The 18,911-nt window shown below is 32.3% G+C and overlaps 2 protein-coding genes across 2 annotated transcripts; both read right to left on the bottom strand.

Annotated features, from left to right (window-relative positions):
• Positions 1-6,516: 6,516 nt before the first annotated feature.
• Positions 6,517-6,799, bottom strand: BDCG_17897 (uncharacterized protein; the record flags this gene model as incomplete). Its single annotated transcript, XM_045426943.1, has 2 exons — positions 6,517-6,660; positions 6,772-6,799. Coding segments are annotated over 2 exons (171 nt in total), but the record flags the coding sequence as incomplete, so codon positions are not given.
• Positions 6,800-17,895: 11,096 nt separating this feature from the next.
• BDCG_17896 (uncharacterized protein) lies at positions 17,896-18,705 on the bottom strand (the record flags this gene model as incomplete). The annotated part of the gene is made up of 3 exons (XM_045426942.1): positions 17,896-18,058; positions 18,190-18,222; positions 18,626-18,705. Coding segments are annotated over 3 exons (275 nt in total), but the record flags the coding sequence as incomplete, so codon positions are not given.
• Positions 18,706-18,911: the final 206 nt, after the last annotated feature.

Raw genomic sequence — 18,911 nt, 5'->3', positions numbered from 1 at the left:
ATTATATTATCAGATTAAATATTAACTCATAGACAGACAGTTAATGAAATTTTAATAAGTCTTAAGATCTGTTATATTTCTACATGAAAAATCAAAGTCATTATAAATAACTGATAAAAAGATGAATCTCACAGATCTGAAGTGATATTCATTCTTATAAATATAAAATGAGTTTTTCAAATAAATCTTACATAACTTTGAGAAAGTGAATATAGAAGATAAGTGTTATAAACACTTCACTGAGTGTAGATAAGTGAGTAATCTTATATTATACTTCACACACTTCAGTTTATACTATCTTATATTGAATGAAGAGCTTTCAATATCTTTCTATTTACAGATCTTTATTTATAATCTTACATCTGAGTTGAGAGCAGAATGAAAATGCTTAATCTCACAGTCAGACACAGTGAAGAAAGCATATAATATTCTTATTATATGAGAATAAGTGAGTCAATTGTAACAGAAAATACTGCAATTGAGTATATCTCAGTGAAGAACAGATAATCAGACTTCTACAATATAAGTTATACATCTGAATATGATGAATCTAGATCTAAATATCATCACTAAAGTGCTGAATTCTCTGAAAAAGAGATTCTCTGAGTGAAAATCTTAATATTATGAGTATTGAGCTTGCTTCAACTGTGAATATTAAAATCATGATGTAAAAGATTGCACTCAGTGTGTACAGTCAAGAGAAGTAAGAGAGTTAAAAAACTAGTAGAATCAGTGAGCTTGAAGACACTCACTGATATTCTATGAAAAGTCTTTAAAGTGAAAGAGATGCCTGTGTTAGATGACTCTCTGAATTCTATAAATACAAAGAGAAAGCAGGCTTCTGACTGAGATGCAGGTGAGAAAGTGAATACTCATCTCAATGTCTTAAGACCTGAAATGTTAATGTATAAGAGAGGTACTTGAGTAGACTGGCCGCTGAGACCATGAATTTCACGTTTGGTTTCATTTGATCTGGTCCCATACATTTCTTGGCGTGAATCCCGCTGGGACTGGCTATCAAAAAAACAGGTAAAGTGACTATATATCAGATCTTAAAATGAAACCATGACTGGAAAAAAATGAGAAAGTGATTTCATTTGATTCCATTTAGTTCCATTCTTAGCATAAAGTTACTATTTTTAGACATTTTAAGGTTTTTTTTAGACTATTTTTAATTTTTTAAAAAGTAACACTTTTTGATAATGCTCAAATGAGATTTAAAGTCATTTAAAGTAATAAAAATAATTTAAATTGAGAAGTGGAAATCATGATCTTATTTGAAAAATGTGACAAGAGTAGACAGTAAGTTCTACTGAGACAGTATGAAACTACTATCTAATGTTAAAACTGTGTAATGAGATCAGTCGAATTGGTAATAAGACTATTAAAAAATCTGGTCCTGGTCTCAGACACGGTCACACGGTCAGTCTATACTTAAGTAAGAATTGAGAGATGGCTGCAAAAGTGTTAGTGAACATAGAAGCTTTTATATAATATATTAATAATTATATAATCTGAAGACTGAAAGAGATCTGCTGAGTGAAGAATCTCTGATACATAAGATTATCTGATAACTGATATTTGATATCATCTATAAGAGTAAGAGTTCTCTTGCACTTCAGAGAATGATCTTGCTATATTTGACCATGAGAGCTGCAGAATATGAAATATGATCTTATTTTCAGACTTAATTGATTTCAAAGATTCAATCTGCAGATTCAATGATGTACATGTCATATACAGTTGACTGATAGAAAGAAAATGATTCATACAATTCTATCAACTGATATGAGAAGGACATTTCACATCTCTGATATAGAAGGATTAAATCTGCTTATTATTATTATTATTATTCTTCAATTATAGATGTATGCAGTCAGAGACTATGACATCTACCTGAGAACTTTAGTTCTCAGGGTTTTTTCTATGTCTGTAAAGTTAACTATTGTACATTCATCAATTTCAGATATGCAAAATCAGAAAATTCCAGCTCAGAATACAAAAACTGTTTACAAATTGCAGTGTTTTAACATCTTTTGATACTTTGAAATCATTTGACAATATCATGACAAAAGAAAAGAGAAAAAGAACACAGTCTCAAAGATAGACACATTAAATAAATAGATAGAAAGAAATTGAAAGAAAAAGATAAAGAAAAAGATAAAGTAAAGAGAGACTATAACAAAACAAATTATTAAAAGAGAGTGTATAGCTGTTTTAACAGACTATATCTGATTAATTTCCTTCTCTTCATACTCAGATAATTCTGAATTTAGCCATTTTCTTGTAGCTGCTTGAGTTTCTGATAGAAAGTCTATTAAGTATTTAATTCCTGTCTCAGTTGAGAATAAGAATCTCATATTTAATTGATTTAGATTATACTTCTCTTTCAATCTGACTCTGAGACTATTGTATAATGCACAGTGCATTACAATATACTCAGGATTCTCATTTGTATTGCAGAATGAGCATTCTATTGAGTCAAATCTATCATCAAATCTTTGTATATAAGATTTGAAATAGCCATGTCCTAGTTTCAGCTGTATTATAGATGAGAATATTTTCTTTTTACATTTAATTGAACAAGATTTTCACTTGGGTTTTGTTTCAAATCTTGAATAATGTATACTCTTCTTTTGTTTCTACCAGCTTTCATTTCACTTGTCTAAACAAGATTCTTTTATTTTTCTCTTTATAAAAGACCAGGACATAATTTTTTGAATAGATCTGCTTAATTCTGCACCCTTTTTTACAGCTGAATCAGCCAATTCATTATCATGAATATTCATGTGAGCAGGAACTCAGTGCAGATGAATTATCAGCTTTGATATTCTTCTCTTTTGAATTTTCAAAACAGAGTTTAAGATCAGTTCAAGATTCATTTAATCATTATGAATCTGACTATTTCTAAGTCTTTTTAAAGCAGCTTAACTATCAGAGAATATTCATGTCTCTTTCAAACAATTTCCTCTTTTATAAGATTTTATTTCAATGAGTTTAAAAGCTTTCACTATTGCAACTAGTTCAGTATCAAAGACTTCACATTCAGAGCCTAGATTCCAGAAATCTGAGATAAAATTAATATTATCTTCAGTATAAGCAATGCCTGTGCCTAATCTATTCAAGTTCTCATTTTTTGAGCCATCTGAATAAACCATAATAGAGTCTTTTATATTGATTGTAGAAATTCTCTTCAAATGCTGTTCATATTCTTTCTCTTTTGATAGTTCACTTATTTATAAGTCTATAAGAGATTCAAGCTTTTCTCTTCAGAGAGATAACTTCTCATGATCAACTTTTTCAACATTTAAAGAAGAAAATTCATTTTTAATCAGAGAGCATAGTCTGTACAGTTGAGAAGGCATTTTCTTTGAGAAATTATTTTTATTTCAATCAAGAAATCTATTCCAATCCAGTTCATTTTCAGAGTTAATTGATGAAAATGAAGAAGAGACTCTTTCTCTGATTATATGATTTGAGCTCATCTTTACAACTCTCAGAGCATAGTTCATACAGACCTTTTCAAATCTAATAGCAGAAGGAGACATTGAAGCTTCAATTTTCATTGCTTTAATAGAAGATGATTTGAATGCTCTCAGAATTCTTCTCAAGGCTCTGTTTTACAGACTTTGAAAGAGTTCAGTGAAATTCCCTTGATTATTTCATCAAACTTGAACTTCATAATCAGCTACTGATGTAATACAGGCTATATATAACTGTCTCATAGCCTGGAAGAATAGATCTCTCTCTGTATTTGATAGTCTGATTATATTGTTCAATAGTCTTTCTGCCTTGACAGTTCTTTGTTGAATGTGATATTTAAAATTCAACTTGGAGTTTAATCATACTTCTAATCATTTGACATTTACACTGAATTTAATCTCTCTATTTAAAAGAGTTAGAGATAGTTCTTTCTCATTGAGTCTAGAAAAGAAATGAATTAACTCAGTTTTATTCATATCAAATTGAATTTAATTGATATCTACTCTAACAAAGATTTTCTTTGCAGCTTCTTCAATTACTTTCAAATTCTCTTTGATAGTTTTTAAGCTGTAGACTAGACCAATATCATTCACATAACTCAGAGATCACACTATTCTCATATTTCTATTTTTGAATAGATATGCAGTGTATGTTACAAATAAAATGAGTAAGATTGAAGATCCCTGTGATACTCCTATTTTTATCTCAGTCTTGTCTTGTTTCATTTCATCAAAGAAGAGTTGTATAATTCTTTTAGACATAAAACAGTTAACTCATTTTATTAGAGAAAGTGACAGTTTTAATATCTTCAATGTCTGAATTAACTTTGACTTTGAAACATGATCAAATGCTTTCTTTATATCAATAAAAACTGCAGTTGAGACCAGACTCTCATGTTTTGCTATTTGAATATCATGAACAACTGAGAGAACAGTGTCAATTACAGAATACTGTTTTCTATCTCTCATTTATTCACTGAATAAAAGAGAATCATCTATAGAGCTTATAAAAGATAGTCAAGTAGCTATTATCTTTTCTAAAACCTTTTCTAAACAGTTCAATAGAGATATTACTCTATATGACTTAGAAATTGAAGTTTTTCTATTAGATTTTGCAAGAATCACTCCAGTGGCTTCTCTTCAGCATTCAGAATAATATCCATTTTTCAAGAGATTGAAAAAGAGCTCAAAATATTCATTCTTTAAGTAGGAATATGTATTTTGAATAATCAAGTGATTAATTGAATCAGGACCTGCAGCAGTTTTAACAGAACTTGAGAAGATAGCTGACTCTAATTCATCTTGTGTAAGATCAGGTCATTCTCAGTCATTTTCATCAATATAGTTGAGAAGTGATATATTCTCTTTCTCTGAATCTGAATCTGAGTCTGATGAGTTCTGAAAGAGAATTCTCATAAAAGCTTGACATTTTTTCTTAAAAGAGTTTGCTGTATATAATTCATTCTGAAACTTATATTCTAAGACTGGAAGTTTTGCTACACTTCTTATTTTAGTATAGTTAAAAGCTTTAAAAATTTCCTTCTCTTGTGCTTCTTCAAGAAATTTATTCCAGCAGTCTGTTTTAACTCTTTTGATATCTGAAAAATATTCATTTCTCACAGCTTTGAACTCTTCATCAGATATTACATCATTTTTTCAATCTCTTCTAGCAGTAGCTAATTCTTTTCTTTTAGATGAGATATTCTCATTTCATCAAGATTTTGAATACTCAGAAGATTTTCTTTTTGAAATATTATCTCTAACACTTGTTAGAATAATAGATATAATAAGCTTCACTCTATTCTCAAGCATTTCATTTGAGATATCTTGACCAGAATTTCAATATAGCTCATTCTGTCTTTCAGATTTTAGCAGTTTTATACTTTCTTCAACTGCTTTTCAATCAGCTTTTTCAAAGTTATACTGATTAGAGAGAAGAGGATTTTCACTCATTTATTTTTCACTCAGTTCAATATTAAATTAAATAATCTCATGATCTGATTCTGATGTCTCATTTGAATTAATAAATCAGTTTACAAGTCTTCTTTTCATTAGATTTTGTGACATGAAGATTAGATCTATAATAGACTTCTGTTTCATACCTTTTCTAAAGAATGTTTATTGATCAGACTTATTAACCAAATCTATTGAATGCTCAAAGATTCATTTAATCAGATTATCAGCTCTCACTGCTCTCTTGCATTCTGAATTTCATCAGAAATGATGTGCATTGAAATCTCCTACAATTATAGAGTTTCTTGATGAAGTTATGTTCAGAAATTCTCTATCAATTGTTTAGATATTGTTATTTTTCTTCAATGACTTTTCATTATAGATATTTATGAGCTGTATAGTATCAAACTCATTTTCTTTATCTATAATATCACCCACCAGAATATCAGAGTCAGACATGATATCAAATCTTAGATTAAATTGATATCTTGATCTCTTTCTTTCATAGATCACTACTCTTGACTTTATCTCAGACTTTTGAGGTAAAAAGCAGTAGTAGCTTGAATGAGAAATAACATATTTTTGCTCAGCATCAAAATTCGGCTCCTGAAGCAGTATAAAATCAACTTTTTATTCAAATACAATTTGAAGACAAGAATAAATACAATTTGAGTTTCTATTCACATTATTTTGAATAAATGTGATTTTTGAAGAGTTTTTAAACTTTTTTTGTTGTTTTTGTTGTATATTCATACTAAAAGAGAGTAGAGTAGAATCTAATCACTATCATCAGATAGTAGATTATAACTGTTCTGAAAAGTAGAAATCTCAACTGCTTACATTATATCTAGTTTATCATCAGAGTCATTTCTCAATTCTCTAATCTTAACAGAAGTTTGAGAATTCAAGTTCTGTTTACATTTAGCTGGAGAGTTAGAGTTTGAAGACTTAGATAGTTGAGAGTTTCTTCTTTTTAAGCTTGCAGTTGTGAGTTTACTGGCTTGACTCTTCTCTTCAGTTCTAGATTGAATTTGAGCTTCATCTTTTCTCCAGTTCTTTTGAGTTCTAGAAGCAAACATACATTCTTTTGAGCTAGATGCATGTTTTTCTTTACAATTAGAGCACTTAAGCAGAGTATGTTGACAAATTTCATCTCTTTTTAAGCATGTTTCACATTTATACTCACTAGTTTTGTGATCTCTGGCACAGAATGCATATTTTAAGTCTCTAAAACATGAGATTGCAAAGTGTTCATATCTTTGACAGTTTGAACACTGTGTTTGAGCTTTGAGGTTCATTCTTGAGTCTTTGTATTCATGAACTCTCATTTTCAAACCTGCTACTCTTACTTCAGAGATCTTTGACTGTTCAAGTGTTTTTATATATACTAGAACAGAGGCATTTCTCCTGCTTTGTCTGAACTCAATTGAATTTAGTCATACAGGCTCCTTTCTCAGTTGAATAGAGTTGTATTCTTTCAATTCATTTTTAAGAAGTAGCATTTCTTCTTCACAGTCAAAGATTTCAACTGAAATATTATGAAGAATGAATTTGTCTCACTTTTCATCTCTTTCAGATAGAATTATTGTATTTAACAAAGATTCTACTGCTGACTTTCAGAGATTCTCATTCTGAATAAGGAATTCAGCACTGAATTCAGGCATTGTAGTCAGAATAATGAAGTTTTCAAAGAATGATGATTCAATTGAAGCTATAACTGGTTTTTGAACTTCAATATCAGTCATTAACTGAGAAAAGAACTGCTGATTAATTTCATTTCTGATTCTGAAAATGAGATTTGAGTTTAACTTGTTTCTTTGCAGAATGTTCTGATTTGAGACTTTGAGAATAAGTCTTCTATTTCTGAAGATTTGAAAGTTTTTCTCTTTTTGCATTTTCTTTTTCACTTTTCTATGAATAGAGGCATGAGCAGTATTCTTCTCAGTTTTCTCAGAATTTTGAGCAGGTTTTGAGACAGCAGATTTAGAGATAGCAGATTTAGAGACAGCAGATTCAGCTGCTTGAGCATATGTTTTCTTCTGATTCAAAGAAGAAGAAGAAGAAGAAGTAGAAAAGAAAGACAAGCAAACTGAAGAGTCAGTGATTATATTAGAAATTTTCAAAGTTTTTTGAACTGTGTTTGAAATTCCAAGTTTGAACTTGATCACTTTCTGTAGTTGTCTAGCCTGAGTATGAAGAATTAACAGAACTTCTTCATTCATCTCACTCAGACACTGCTTTTCAAGAATTTTACTTGCTTTTTCAAGTTTCTGTATTTCAAGAACTTGTTGTTTCTCTATCTCTTCTTTCTTTCTTCTCTTCAGAATTTCAATCTCAGAAATAGCATTTGAGAAAGCATCTTTTTTCACATCAACTGAGTGTACTTTTGAACTCATTATTCTTACTCAATGAAAAGTTGATCAGACTAATTCAATTGAGATATTTATTAAACTCTTTTGAATTGAAAAGTTGGTCAGACTGTTTCAATTAAGAGGTTTCTAAGTCTGTTTTCAATTGAAAAGTTGATCAGACTATTTCAAAAGAAGAATCACAGACTTTTGTGTATAAAACACCTGATTTTTTTCACACTAGTTCAGTAACTAGGTTAGATTTTTGAAGAGAATCTAATAAACTAAAATTGATTTTTAAGATAAATCAATAAAATCTTTACAATCTCTTTCTTGGAATACAGTGAGGAAAAGTATGATATCAATTGATAGTAAATCAGATTATATGACAGTTTTTGAGAGAAAAACTGATAAAAAATAAGTCAATTTTTTGAAGAGAAATTGATTAAAACTATTCAATTTTATTCTAAATTATTCAATTCTTCTCACACAACAGGTGTGCAACTCAAATCAGTTAATAAAGAGTGTAAAAAAGAATTAAGTATTAATAAAAGCTCTTCAGCCACTGAAAAAGTAATTCTTACTTAAAAGAATATGAAATTATGATAGAAAACAACTCTGTTTTTAATTCTTTGTAAGAATATTGTATAAAACTCAGAGAAAAACACCTTACTTTTTTAAGAGAAGTAAAAAAACTATTTCTAAAATCTTTTTTTTGCATTAACTGCTGCAGAAGAATGAGATAGAAACTGCTAAGATATACACTACTGTATACTCTCTATCAAGACTTTCCCTCTTCAGAGTCTTGATATTATAGAGAATATAAGTCTGTTTCTATATGATAATATAAATATTGTCAGTGGGATGTAGAGGAACTGATTATTTATATCTCAAAATAGAAGACTTTATCAATAATTATATCAATATAGAGTTAATTCTCAAATTCAATAAAAACCTAGTATTGCTGTTCTCAATCTCTTGCAGAATCTATTGAATATTGAGATATTAAAACTAGATTTAATATATCTCACTGTGCAGGGATCAAAGGCTCAGTCAGACCTTGAGATATACTGATTTTATAGTTGTCATGTCTGCTGATTATGTATTGAGTACAGTTGCTGAGGTATCTTTTTGTACTTTTCTGTCAGAGATGAGCCAGATTGAGAGAGGTGGTATGAGAATGAGACTTGGCATTGATGTTCAGATACACTGAAGACAGATCATGAAGATTGCACTTCAGAAGTGGTCATTGATTATGTGCTTGATATTATTACCAAGGTATCTTTTTGTATTTTTCTGCTGAGAATGGGCCAGATTAGAAAGGGCGGTACAACAGTGAAACTTGATGTTAATGTTTTGAAACATCAAAGATGGACAGGGTTTTCACAGAGATCACTCCTCAGATATCTTCACAACTACAGATTGAGAATCTTTCAAAATTGAGAAGATTGGTGCATATGACTAGGTCTCTTCACCTTACAATTTGTATGACACTTTGGCCCGGGGTTGTGGTGTGGTAGGGGAGAACAGGGGATACTCCCACACAGGAGTTTCAAACAACATCCAGTTCATGTTTGGCTGGATAACTCCACCATCACACAGGGTATGCAGTTGATGATGGGGTCAGAATGCTCATATGATCAAGGGCTTTTCAATGGATCTATTGGCGGGTTCTTATTCAAAAAATCAAGCGAGTTTGTGATGAAGCGGTTGTATAACTAGCTTTGATATTAATATTGTTAAATCTGCTTATATATTAACAAGCAAAGAGAATGATTTGACTGCAACTGCTCCATCATGACCTCGCTCGATTTTTCGAATAAGAACCCGCTGATAGATTCATTGAAAAGCCCTCAATCATACAAGTATTCTGACCCCATCACTGACCGCATACCCTGTGTGATGATGAAGTTATCCAGCCAAATGTGAACTGGACATTGTTCAAAACTCCTGTATGGGATTATCCCCCATTCTCCCCTACCACACCACAACCCCGGGCCAGAGTGCCATACAAATTGTAAGATGAAGTGACCTAGTCATATGCATCAATCTTCTCAATTTTGGAAGATTTCTGACCTGTAGTTGTGAAGATATCTGAGAAGCAATCTCCATGAAAACCCTGTCAATCTTTGATGTTTCAAAACATCAACACCAAGTCTCACCCTCATACTGCTCTTTTCAATCTGGCCCATCCCTGGCAGAAAAATACAAAAAGATACCTCAGTGATAATATCAAGCACATAATCAACAGACTCTTCAGAAGATCAATCTTCACAGTCTGTCATCAGTGTATCTAGACTTCAACACCAAGTCTCACCCTTGTACTATCTCTCTCAATCTGGCCCATCCTCAGCAGAATGATACAAAAAGATACCTTGGCAACAGCATTCAATACATAATCAGTGAACAATGAGTCAACAGCATATCAACAACTATAAAATCAGTATATCTCAAGATCTGACTGAGTCTTTGATCTCTGCACAGTGAGATATATTAAATCTAGTTTTAATATCTCAATATTCAATAGATTCTGCAAGAAATTGAGAACAGCAACACTAGATTTCTATTGAATTTGAGAATTAACTCTATATTAATATAATCATTGACAAAGTCTTCTATTTTGAGATATAAATAACTAGTTCCTCTACATCTCACTGACAATATTTATATTATTATATAGAAACAAACTTATATTCTCTATAATATCAAGACTCTGAAGAGAGAAAGTCTTGATAGAGAGTATACAGTAGTGTATATCTTAGCAGTTTCTATCTCATTCTTCTGCAGCAGTTAATGCAAAAAAAAAAAAGATTTTAGAAATAGTTTTTTACTTCTCTTGAAAAAGTAAGATGTTTTTCTCTGAGTTGTATACAATATTCTTACAAAGAATTAAAAACAGAGTTGTTTTCTGTTATAATTTCATATTCTTTTAAGTAAGAATTACTTTTTCAGTAACTGAAGAGCTTTCATTAATACTTAATTCTTTTTTACACTTTTTATTAACTGATTTGAGTTGCACACTTGTTGTGTGAGAAGAATTGAATGATTTAGAATAAAATTGAATAGTTTTAATCAATTTCTCTGCAAAAAATTGATTTATTTTTTATCAGTTTTTCTCTCAAAAACTGTTATATCATCTGATTTAGTATCAATTGATTTGATATCATACTTTTTCTCACTGTATTCCAAGAAAGAGATTGTAAAGTTTTTATTAATTTATCTCAAAAATCAATTTTAGTTTATTAGATTCTCTTTAAAAATCTAACCTAGTTACTGAACTAGTGTGAAAAAAATCAGGTATTTTATACACAAAAGTCTTTTATTCTTCTTTTGAAACAGTCTGACCAACTTTTCAATTAAAAACAGACTTAGAAATATTTCAATTGAAACAGTCTGATCAACTTTTCATTGAGTTGTGATTCGGAAGAACGTACGACCGTCGGATAATACCGCGGCCGCTTCCGAACTACTAGCGTACGCGTACAAGTGTAAAGGGGCCATAGTGTACACTAATTAATTTAGTGTATGAGATTACAATATAAGAAGCCGGTGTACACCTGTAATTGTACACTGGCTTAAGCAATCTTTGAATCACATCTGATAGCATGTCTAAAAACTAGTGAGAAGTGCAGGCTCCTCCAGAGCATGATAATTCTGTCTATGAAGTGATTTGTAGTTATCATGCCAGTGTGATTCTAGAATGTCTCAAAAGATAGTGTACAAAGAGCAGTGAGTGAAAGAGCATCTGATTGATACTGCTTCACTTGTTGAGAGAAAACTCCACACCCAGGCACATGCCATGTATGAGATGTGAATGAATGAGATGTGAGAAAGAGGATGGGAGCAGTGAACCAGATTCAAAAAAGTTCACTCCCTACTCAAAAGAAGGATAAAAGAGAGAGTGGCCACCACCAGAGTTGTACAATGATAACAGAAATCATATAACAATATAGTGATATAATGATATAAGCAATATAATAATAGACATTATATGATCAATCAGAAACCAATCACTGAAATGAATATCTTCCCTAGCTGATACAAACAATACCCTTCTCTGCTATCTAAACTGAAAGATATGCAGAACCTCTCAGAGGATTTACTTAAAGCAGTAAGAAAAGTGACTGAGACTGCCAAACTGAAATTGAAGCTCTGTACACATATGAGGATTCTAAACAAGATTGAGGCCTTGCATACACAGTGACAGGCTGAGACAGAAGTCAAACAACAATTGACATTCACTGTGAATCAAGTATTCACTTTGAAGAGCTTCACTGACACAATCATCATCATCAATAAGAATAGAGAAAACCAGATCTTAAGTCTGCAGCAGAAGATCAAATGTTTACACAGACAGATAACTATACTGAACCTGAAGATCTCATCATGATTGTTCATGATCTCTTCAGAAGCATACACATCATCAGAGACTGCTGCGCAGGATGAGAATTCAAGCATGAAATATATCAAGTCAGAAGATCTGCTGAAGTCATCAAGCTTCAATAATGACTGAAAAAATGATGCTGCAATCAGCTGACTAAGTCAGATGCAATCATATTATCAGAGTGAATGTGAACTCACAGGCAGACAGTTAATGAAATTTCAACAAGTCTTAAGATCTGTCATGTTTCTACACAGAAAAGTGAAGTCATTATGAATAACTGATGAAAAGATAAATCTCACAGATCTGAAATAATATTCATTCTCATGAACATGAAATGAGTTTTCCAAGTGAATCTTGTATAACTTTGAAGAAGTGAACATGTGAGACAAGCATTATAAATGCTTCACTGAGTGTAGATAAGTGAGTGATCTTACATTGTACTTCACACACTTCAGCTTATACTATCTTACATTGAATGAAGAGCTTTCAATATCTTTCTGTTTACAGATCTTCATTCATGATCTTACACCTGAGTTGAGAGTGAAATGAAAATGCTTAATCTTACAGTCAGATATGATGAAGGAAGTATACAATATTCTCATTATACAGGAACAAGTGAGTCAATTATGATAGAAAATACTGCAATTGAGTATGACTCAGTGAAGAATGAGTAATCAGACTTCTATAATACAAGTCACACATCTAGACATGATAAATCTAGATCTGAATGTCATTGCTAAAGCACTGAATCCTCTGAAAAAGAGATCTTCTGAGTGAAAATCTTGATATTATAAGCATTGAGCTTGCTTCAACTGCAGATGTCAAAATCATGATGTAAAAGATTACACTCAGTGTATGCAGTCAAAAAACTAGCTGAATCAGTGAGCTCAGAGATACTCACTGATATTCTATGAAAAGCCTTCAAAGTGAAAGAGATGCCTGTGTTAGATGATTCTCTGAATTCTGCAAATGCAAAGAAGAAGCAGGCTTCTGAATGAGATGCAGGTGAGAATGATGAAGTGAATACTTATCTCAATATCTTGAGAGCTGAAATGTTAATGTATAGAGAGCACTTGAGTAAGAATCAAGAGATGGCTGCAAAAGTGTTAGTGAACACAGAAGCTTCTACATAATATATTGAGAATCATATAATCTGAAGATTGAAGAGAATTCACTGAGTGAAGAATCTCTGATGTATAAGATTATCTGATAACTGATATTTGATATCATCTGTAAGAGTAAGAGTTCTCTTGCACTTCAGAGAATGATCTTGTTATATTTGAACATGAGAGCTGCAGAATGTGGAATATGACCTTATTCTCAGACTTGATTGATTTCAAAGATTCAATCTGCAGATTCAATGATGTACATGTCATATGCAGTTGACTGATAGAAAGAAAATGATTCATACAATTCTATCAACTAATATGAGAAGGATATTTCATGCCTCTGATATAGAAGAGTTAAATCTGCTTATGCATCAACAAGCAAAGAGAATGATTTGTAAGATCTCATCTGAAAGCATTCTGTATGTCATACAGGACTCAGAAGCAGAGAAAACCAAGATAAAGAATATGTGAGAGAACAAGTGTATGAAGAAGCTTCTGAAGAAGTATGAGAAGGTCTTCTGAACAGATCTTTCACTGAAATTGCTGCCAGAACAAGGATTTATACATGAGATTGACACAGGGAATACAAAACCAGTCAATCAGAATGTATACCCCCTGTCACAAATGCATCTTGAAGAACAGAAGTGTCAGATCACAGATCTTCTAGAATGTGATCTCATACAATCCTTATCAAGTGTGTGAGGCTTTCCAGTTCTATTTGTGAAAAAGGCGGGTGAGAAGTGACAGATGTGTATCAATTATCAAGCACTTAACAAGCTTATGATCAAGAATGAATATTCACTGTCATGAATTCAACAACAGTTGAATACAGTTGAAAATGCCTGATATTTATTGAAGATCACTCTTCTCTCAGAATACTGGCAGATTCATGTAGGTGAACTGTCAGTCTCACAAACTATGTTTAATACATAATAAGAGAAGTTTGAATTCCTGATAATGTCATTTAATCTGATAAATGCGCCTGTCATCTTTCAAATGATGATGAATATAATTCTTCATAAACAGAATGAAACCTCATATCTTATATATCTTGATGACATTCTAGTCTTTTCAAACTCATATGATGAATATCTGAAGTATCTTGATAAAGTGCTTACAACTCTGACAGAGTATAAGCTCTACATCAAATCAATCAAGTGTGTGTTTGAAATGAAAGAGTTGGAGTTTGTAAGACATGTAGTAAGTGATGACTGTATACACCTCATTCTGGAGAAATTGAATGTTATAGTGAATTGATCACAGTCAAGAAATGTACATCATATACAACAGTTTCTTGAGTTAGTCTCATACTATCACAGATTCATCAAGGATTTCACATGAATATCTGTATCACTCTCAGATCTCTTAAGAGAAACAGATGTAAATCTGTGAAAGAAGAAGTTTCATTCAATTATCTGAAATACTGTGTGTGAAGAGGCTTTTCTCACACTAAGAAAATGTGTAATAACATTCTCAGTGCTTATTCAATCAGATTGTAATAAATCTTTCTACATTGAGATGAATGCATCTGAATGAGCTATCAGAGACACTCTTCTACAGATAAGCAAGAACAGCAAGCTGCACCTGGTGACATACAATGATAGGAAACTATCAAGCACTGAGCTCAATTATTCAGTGTATGAAAAGAAATTGCTAGTGATCAAGCACATGCTGGTGTTATAAGATAGATATATTGACAATGAGCATACAACAACAGTGATCACAGATTATGAAAGCCTTGTCTATCTATAATCAATGATAAAACCTTTCAAATACTTAGCATGTTGAATCTCAGAGTTTCAAGTGTACAATCTTTATATCAAATACTGAAAGAGATTGAACACTGTGATGTCTGATGTAATCAGTCACAGACCTGATTTCATGAGTAAGAGTTCTGTGAACCAGGTACAAGGAATGTTCATGTTAAACATGCTGAGAAGATACAAGGAATCAGAATGAGTGAATGTCATGATCTCTTGCTTAGAGAATGACAAGATGTTGAATGACAAGTGTCTTGTGAGAGTAGTAGAAGAGATGCTTTCAAACTTCAAGCTAAGAAAATTGAAAAATGAAAATGATATTATGCTTTACTGTGATCTAGAATATGCAGAAGCTCTCTATCTAGAATCTTCATTTAGATGCAACTTGATGACTCACATGCACAAGGAATTCAGTCACTTAGAAAGTTCTGAACTCATGAGCATACTCAAATTAAGAGTATACTGATCAAGCATGGCCGAGGACATTCAGATATATGCTCATGAGTGTCTGAATTGCCAGGTTATGAAAGAATCTAAGAAAGAGTTAGAACACAAGAAAGCATAACATCAGATAGAGTGTATAATACAACTGTTCAAACAATGAGAGATGAACCTCATAGACATATTGCTGTGAATATCAAATGGAAATTGATGAATAATCACTGCTATTGATTATACTACTGACTGGCCAGTTGCAAGAGCAGTTTCAGAGGTGACAGAGAAGGTGATGATGAAGTTTCTACATGATGAGATCTATATCAACTATGAAATACTGTGTGAGATTCTAACTGATAATGATGCAAATCTTGTAGAAGAAGTGATGAGACATTTCATGAGTCAGTTACAGACAAGACATTGTAGAACAATGTTATATCATCTGTGAATAAATGAGAAGATGGAACACTTGAATGAAATCTTGGACAACATGCTGATGAAATATCTAGTGAGTAAGTCTATGAGACTATGAGATGAATATCTCAGACAGATGCTATTGACCATGCGGATTTGACAGCATGCAGTCTTCAAGTGTTCATCATTCTATCTGTTGTATGAATTGCATCCGCGCATCCTGGAGAATGCTTCAGAAAAGGTGGGAGAGAGAACAGCAGTTGTGAATGCAGCAGAAACAGCAGTTGTGAATGCAGCAGTCACAGATGTGAAATCAAGATTGAAAGAGATCAGTCACACACATGCAAAAGCTAATGAGTTACTCCTGAACTGAGCAATTCAATTGAAAAGAATATAAGACTCACTTGTTAAGGAATCAAGTCTCAAGGTGGAAATATGAGTTCTTGTATGCAATGAGGGTTCTGAGAAGTTCCAATCTAGATGATTTGAGTCATATAAGATACTCAAATCACATTCTCTGGAAATGTATGCATTGAAAGAACCAGAGGGACAGATCTTATGCAACTTAATCAATGATTCATGACTTGTGAAAGCAAAGATGTAAGACCTGAGTGAATTATAGTCATCTGCAGCACTATTGTCAGTGTTGAAAAAGAAGAGACTTACAATTGAAAAGTCTTATGAAGTAAGAGAAATCATAGACACTTATAAATCAGATGATCTCACTTATTCTGATCTTTTCATGATTATAAGAAAAGAATGAGAAGAAATGAAGAAATCAGGTGAATGTCACACTTCAATAAGTAATAAGACTGTAGCCAGTTATATGATAATGTGCTGCAGACAGCAGATGCAATACAGCAAAGAGCAGTCTCAAAGTGACAGACTTGCATGTGAGTCAGATCACAGAAGAAAAAGAAATTCAGAGTTGAATTTGACTGTTTACATCAGTTCAATCACAGAGATCACAGAGAATGAACTATCTGAAACATTCACAGACATGTGAAACCAAGTCATCTCAATCTCTGAGAACACTCAGAGATCAGACAAGATTAGTTTCAATGAGCTGTTCACTGTAGTAATCTGAGCAGGTGAAGAGAGACAGTATAATATGTGAGACAGAATCATAAAAAGTTAGAAGCTGTCAAATCTAGTCACTGAATGCTGTATCATATAGAGGTTATGTAAGAGTAGTGACTAGCAGATAGAGAAAAAGTGTAAGAAAAGAGATGATGAATTGATCATTAACTGTAAGAGTCAGCTGCAAAAGACAAATGTTATCATACACATCTCATTCATTTTCATACATCACACATTTAATCTATTTCCAACATCACACCACCTGAAAAATGCCAAAAACAAAGGAAATCTCAAAACTTGAGATCTGTAAGAAATTTGAGAGTTACAAGCTGCTCTTGTAACAATGCTGTGCATGTCTCTGATTCCTCTATCACTCTGCATATGACATTAATGTCATTGATTGCAAGATTGGCTGAAATACCAATATAGAAATGCACATGTGTACATGTAGAGAAATTGAAGAAGAGCACAGAACTCACAGAATCAGAAGCTGAGACAGAGAGAACAGAGATGGAAGAAACAGAAGAAGAAGAAGATGCAGAACCAGATGAATAATGAGAGTCACTCAGAGCTGAACACTTATGATCTGGTGTGTGCACAATCTTCTCTGCAGAGAAGAGAGAGAAAGTGATGAGAGAAGCTTAAGAGCAGAAGAGAGTAGTCTCAGCAGTGTTATCATCTTCAATCAGAATGGCCTCTGACACCAGAGCAACTAAGAATCATTGTTAGCATATGAAAATCACAAAATCAGGGATGAGAACAGTTACTGAACAAACACTCACTGATCTTAGAATTGTACATGTAATTACAACATGCATGAGACTCCTCAGAAAGAGAGAGAAGAATACAGAGAAATGCAGAAAGCAGAACACAGCATGTGAACAGCTCATTCTCACAATGATATCTCAGACAAAGACATACAAGCCTCACACCTGTGAGTGTAAAAGAGTATAACATTCATGTTCCTGTTTCTAAAAACATGAATATCTTTCATCTGCATCATGAAGTTGAACAACAGATACCAGAGAATAGGCTGATATGAATTGATCATTCTGAAGGAATTTGTCAGAGTGAATGTTCTTACAATATTGAACTTTACAATTATAAAAAGCTTCTTAATGTCTGTGAATGCTATGACTTTGTGCACAGCAAAACTCATAATGATTTTCTCTAAGAACAGAAAAATCAGTGTCAGATTGAAAAGATGAAAAGAAAAAGACTCACAATCTCAACACTGTTGAGAAGAGGAGTGATTCTCTGATATGAATGAATAATTGTCTCATTATGAATATTTAAAATGAATATAATAATTGATGTCTGCAGCTGAGCTTCAGATAGTTGTGTTGTACACAGTCTTCATACAATAAATTATTCTGAGAGTCAGTAAGAAGAGTGAGAGTGTACACACTGAGAGATGTGATTCATTAAGTCTATACAATATCTTCTTGAATCAGAGAGAGCTGATAATAAAAGCAGAGATGATAAAACCAGAAGTGACAGAAGTGAGGGTCACAGAAACAGAAGTAGTGGGAGCAGAAGAACCAGACACAGAGGCAGGTGTAGAAGATTGAGAAGAAGTGACAGAGAAAGGAACAGAGAAAGAAGAGAAGAACACAGAAGACTCAGTTATATATGACACAGACAATTCCTTCATTATCACATTCTTCAAGTTCTTGATCAATGATTCAACATTGAGTTCACTATCATTGACAGATGCAGATCTGTCAATGCATGACAATTCTATGTGAATAAAAACAAACATATCAGCATCTGCATTCACATAAAATCATGTCAGAAAACATGATCAGAAACTCACTGAGAAGAGAAATGATCAAGAGTGTATGAGAAGATGTGTCATCATTCATGATAATACATTGTTCTGATGATTATTAGAAGATAAACAAGTTCTGACTATGTTTCACAACATGTTACACTTACTGCTAATG

The sequence above is a fragment of the Blastomyces dermatitidis genome (genome assembly GCF_000003525.1).
Source record: "Blastomyces dermatitidis ER-3 genomic scaffold supercont1.13, whole genome shotgun sequence".
Taxonomy (NCBI): domain Eukaryota; kingdom Fungi; phylum Ascomycota; class Eurotiomycetes; order Onygenales; family Ajellomycetaceae; genus Blastomyces; species Blastomyces dermatitidis.
The sequence above is the reverse complement of the archived record's forward strand: the minus strand, read 5'-3'. Positions and strand labels throughout refer to the sequence as shown.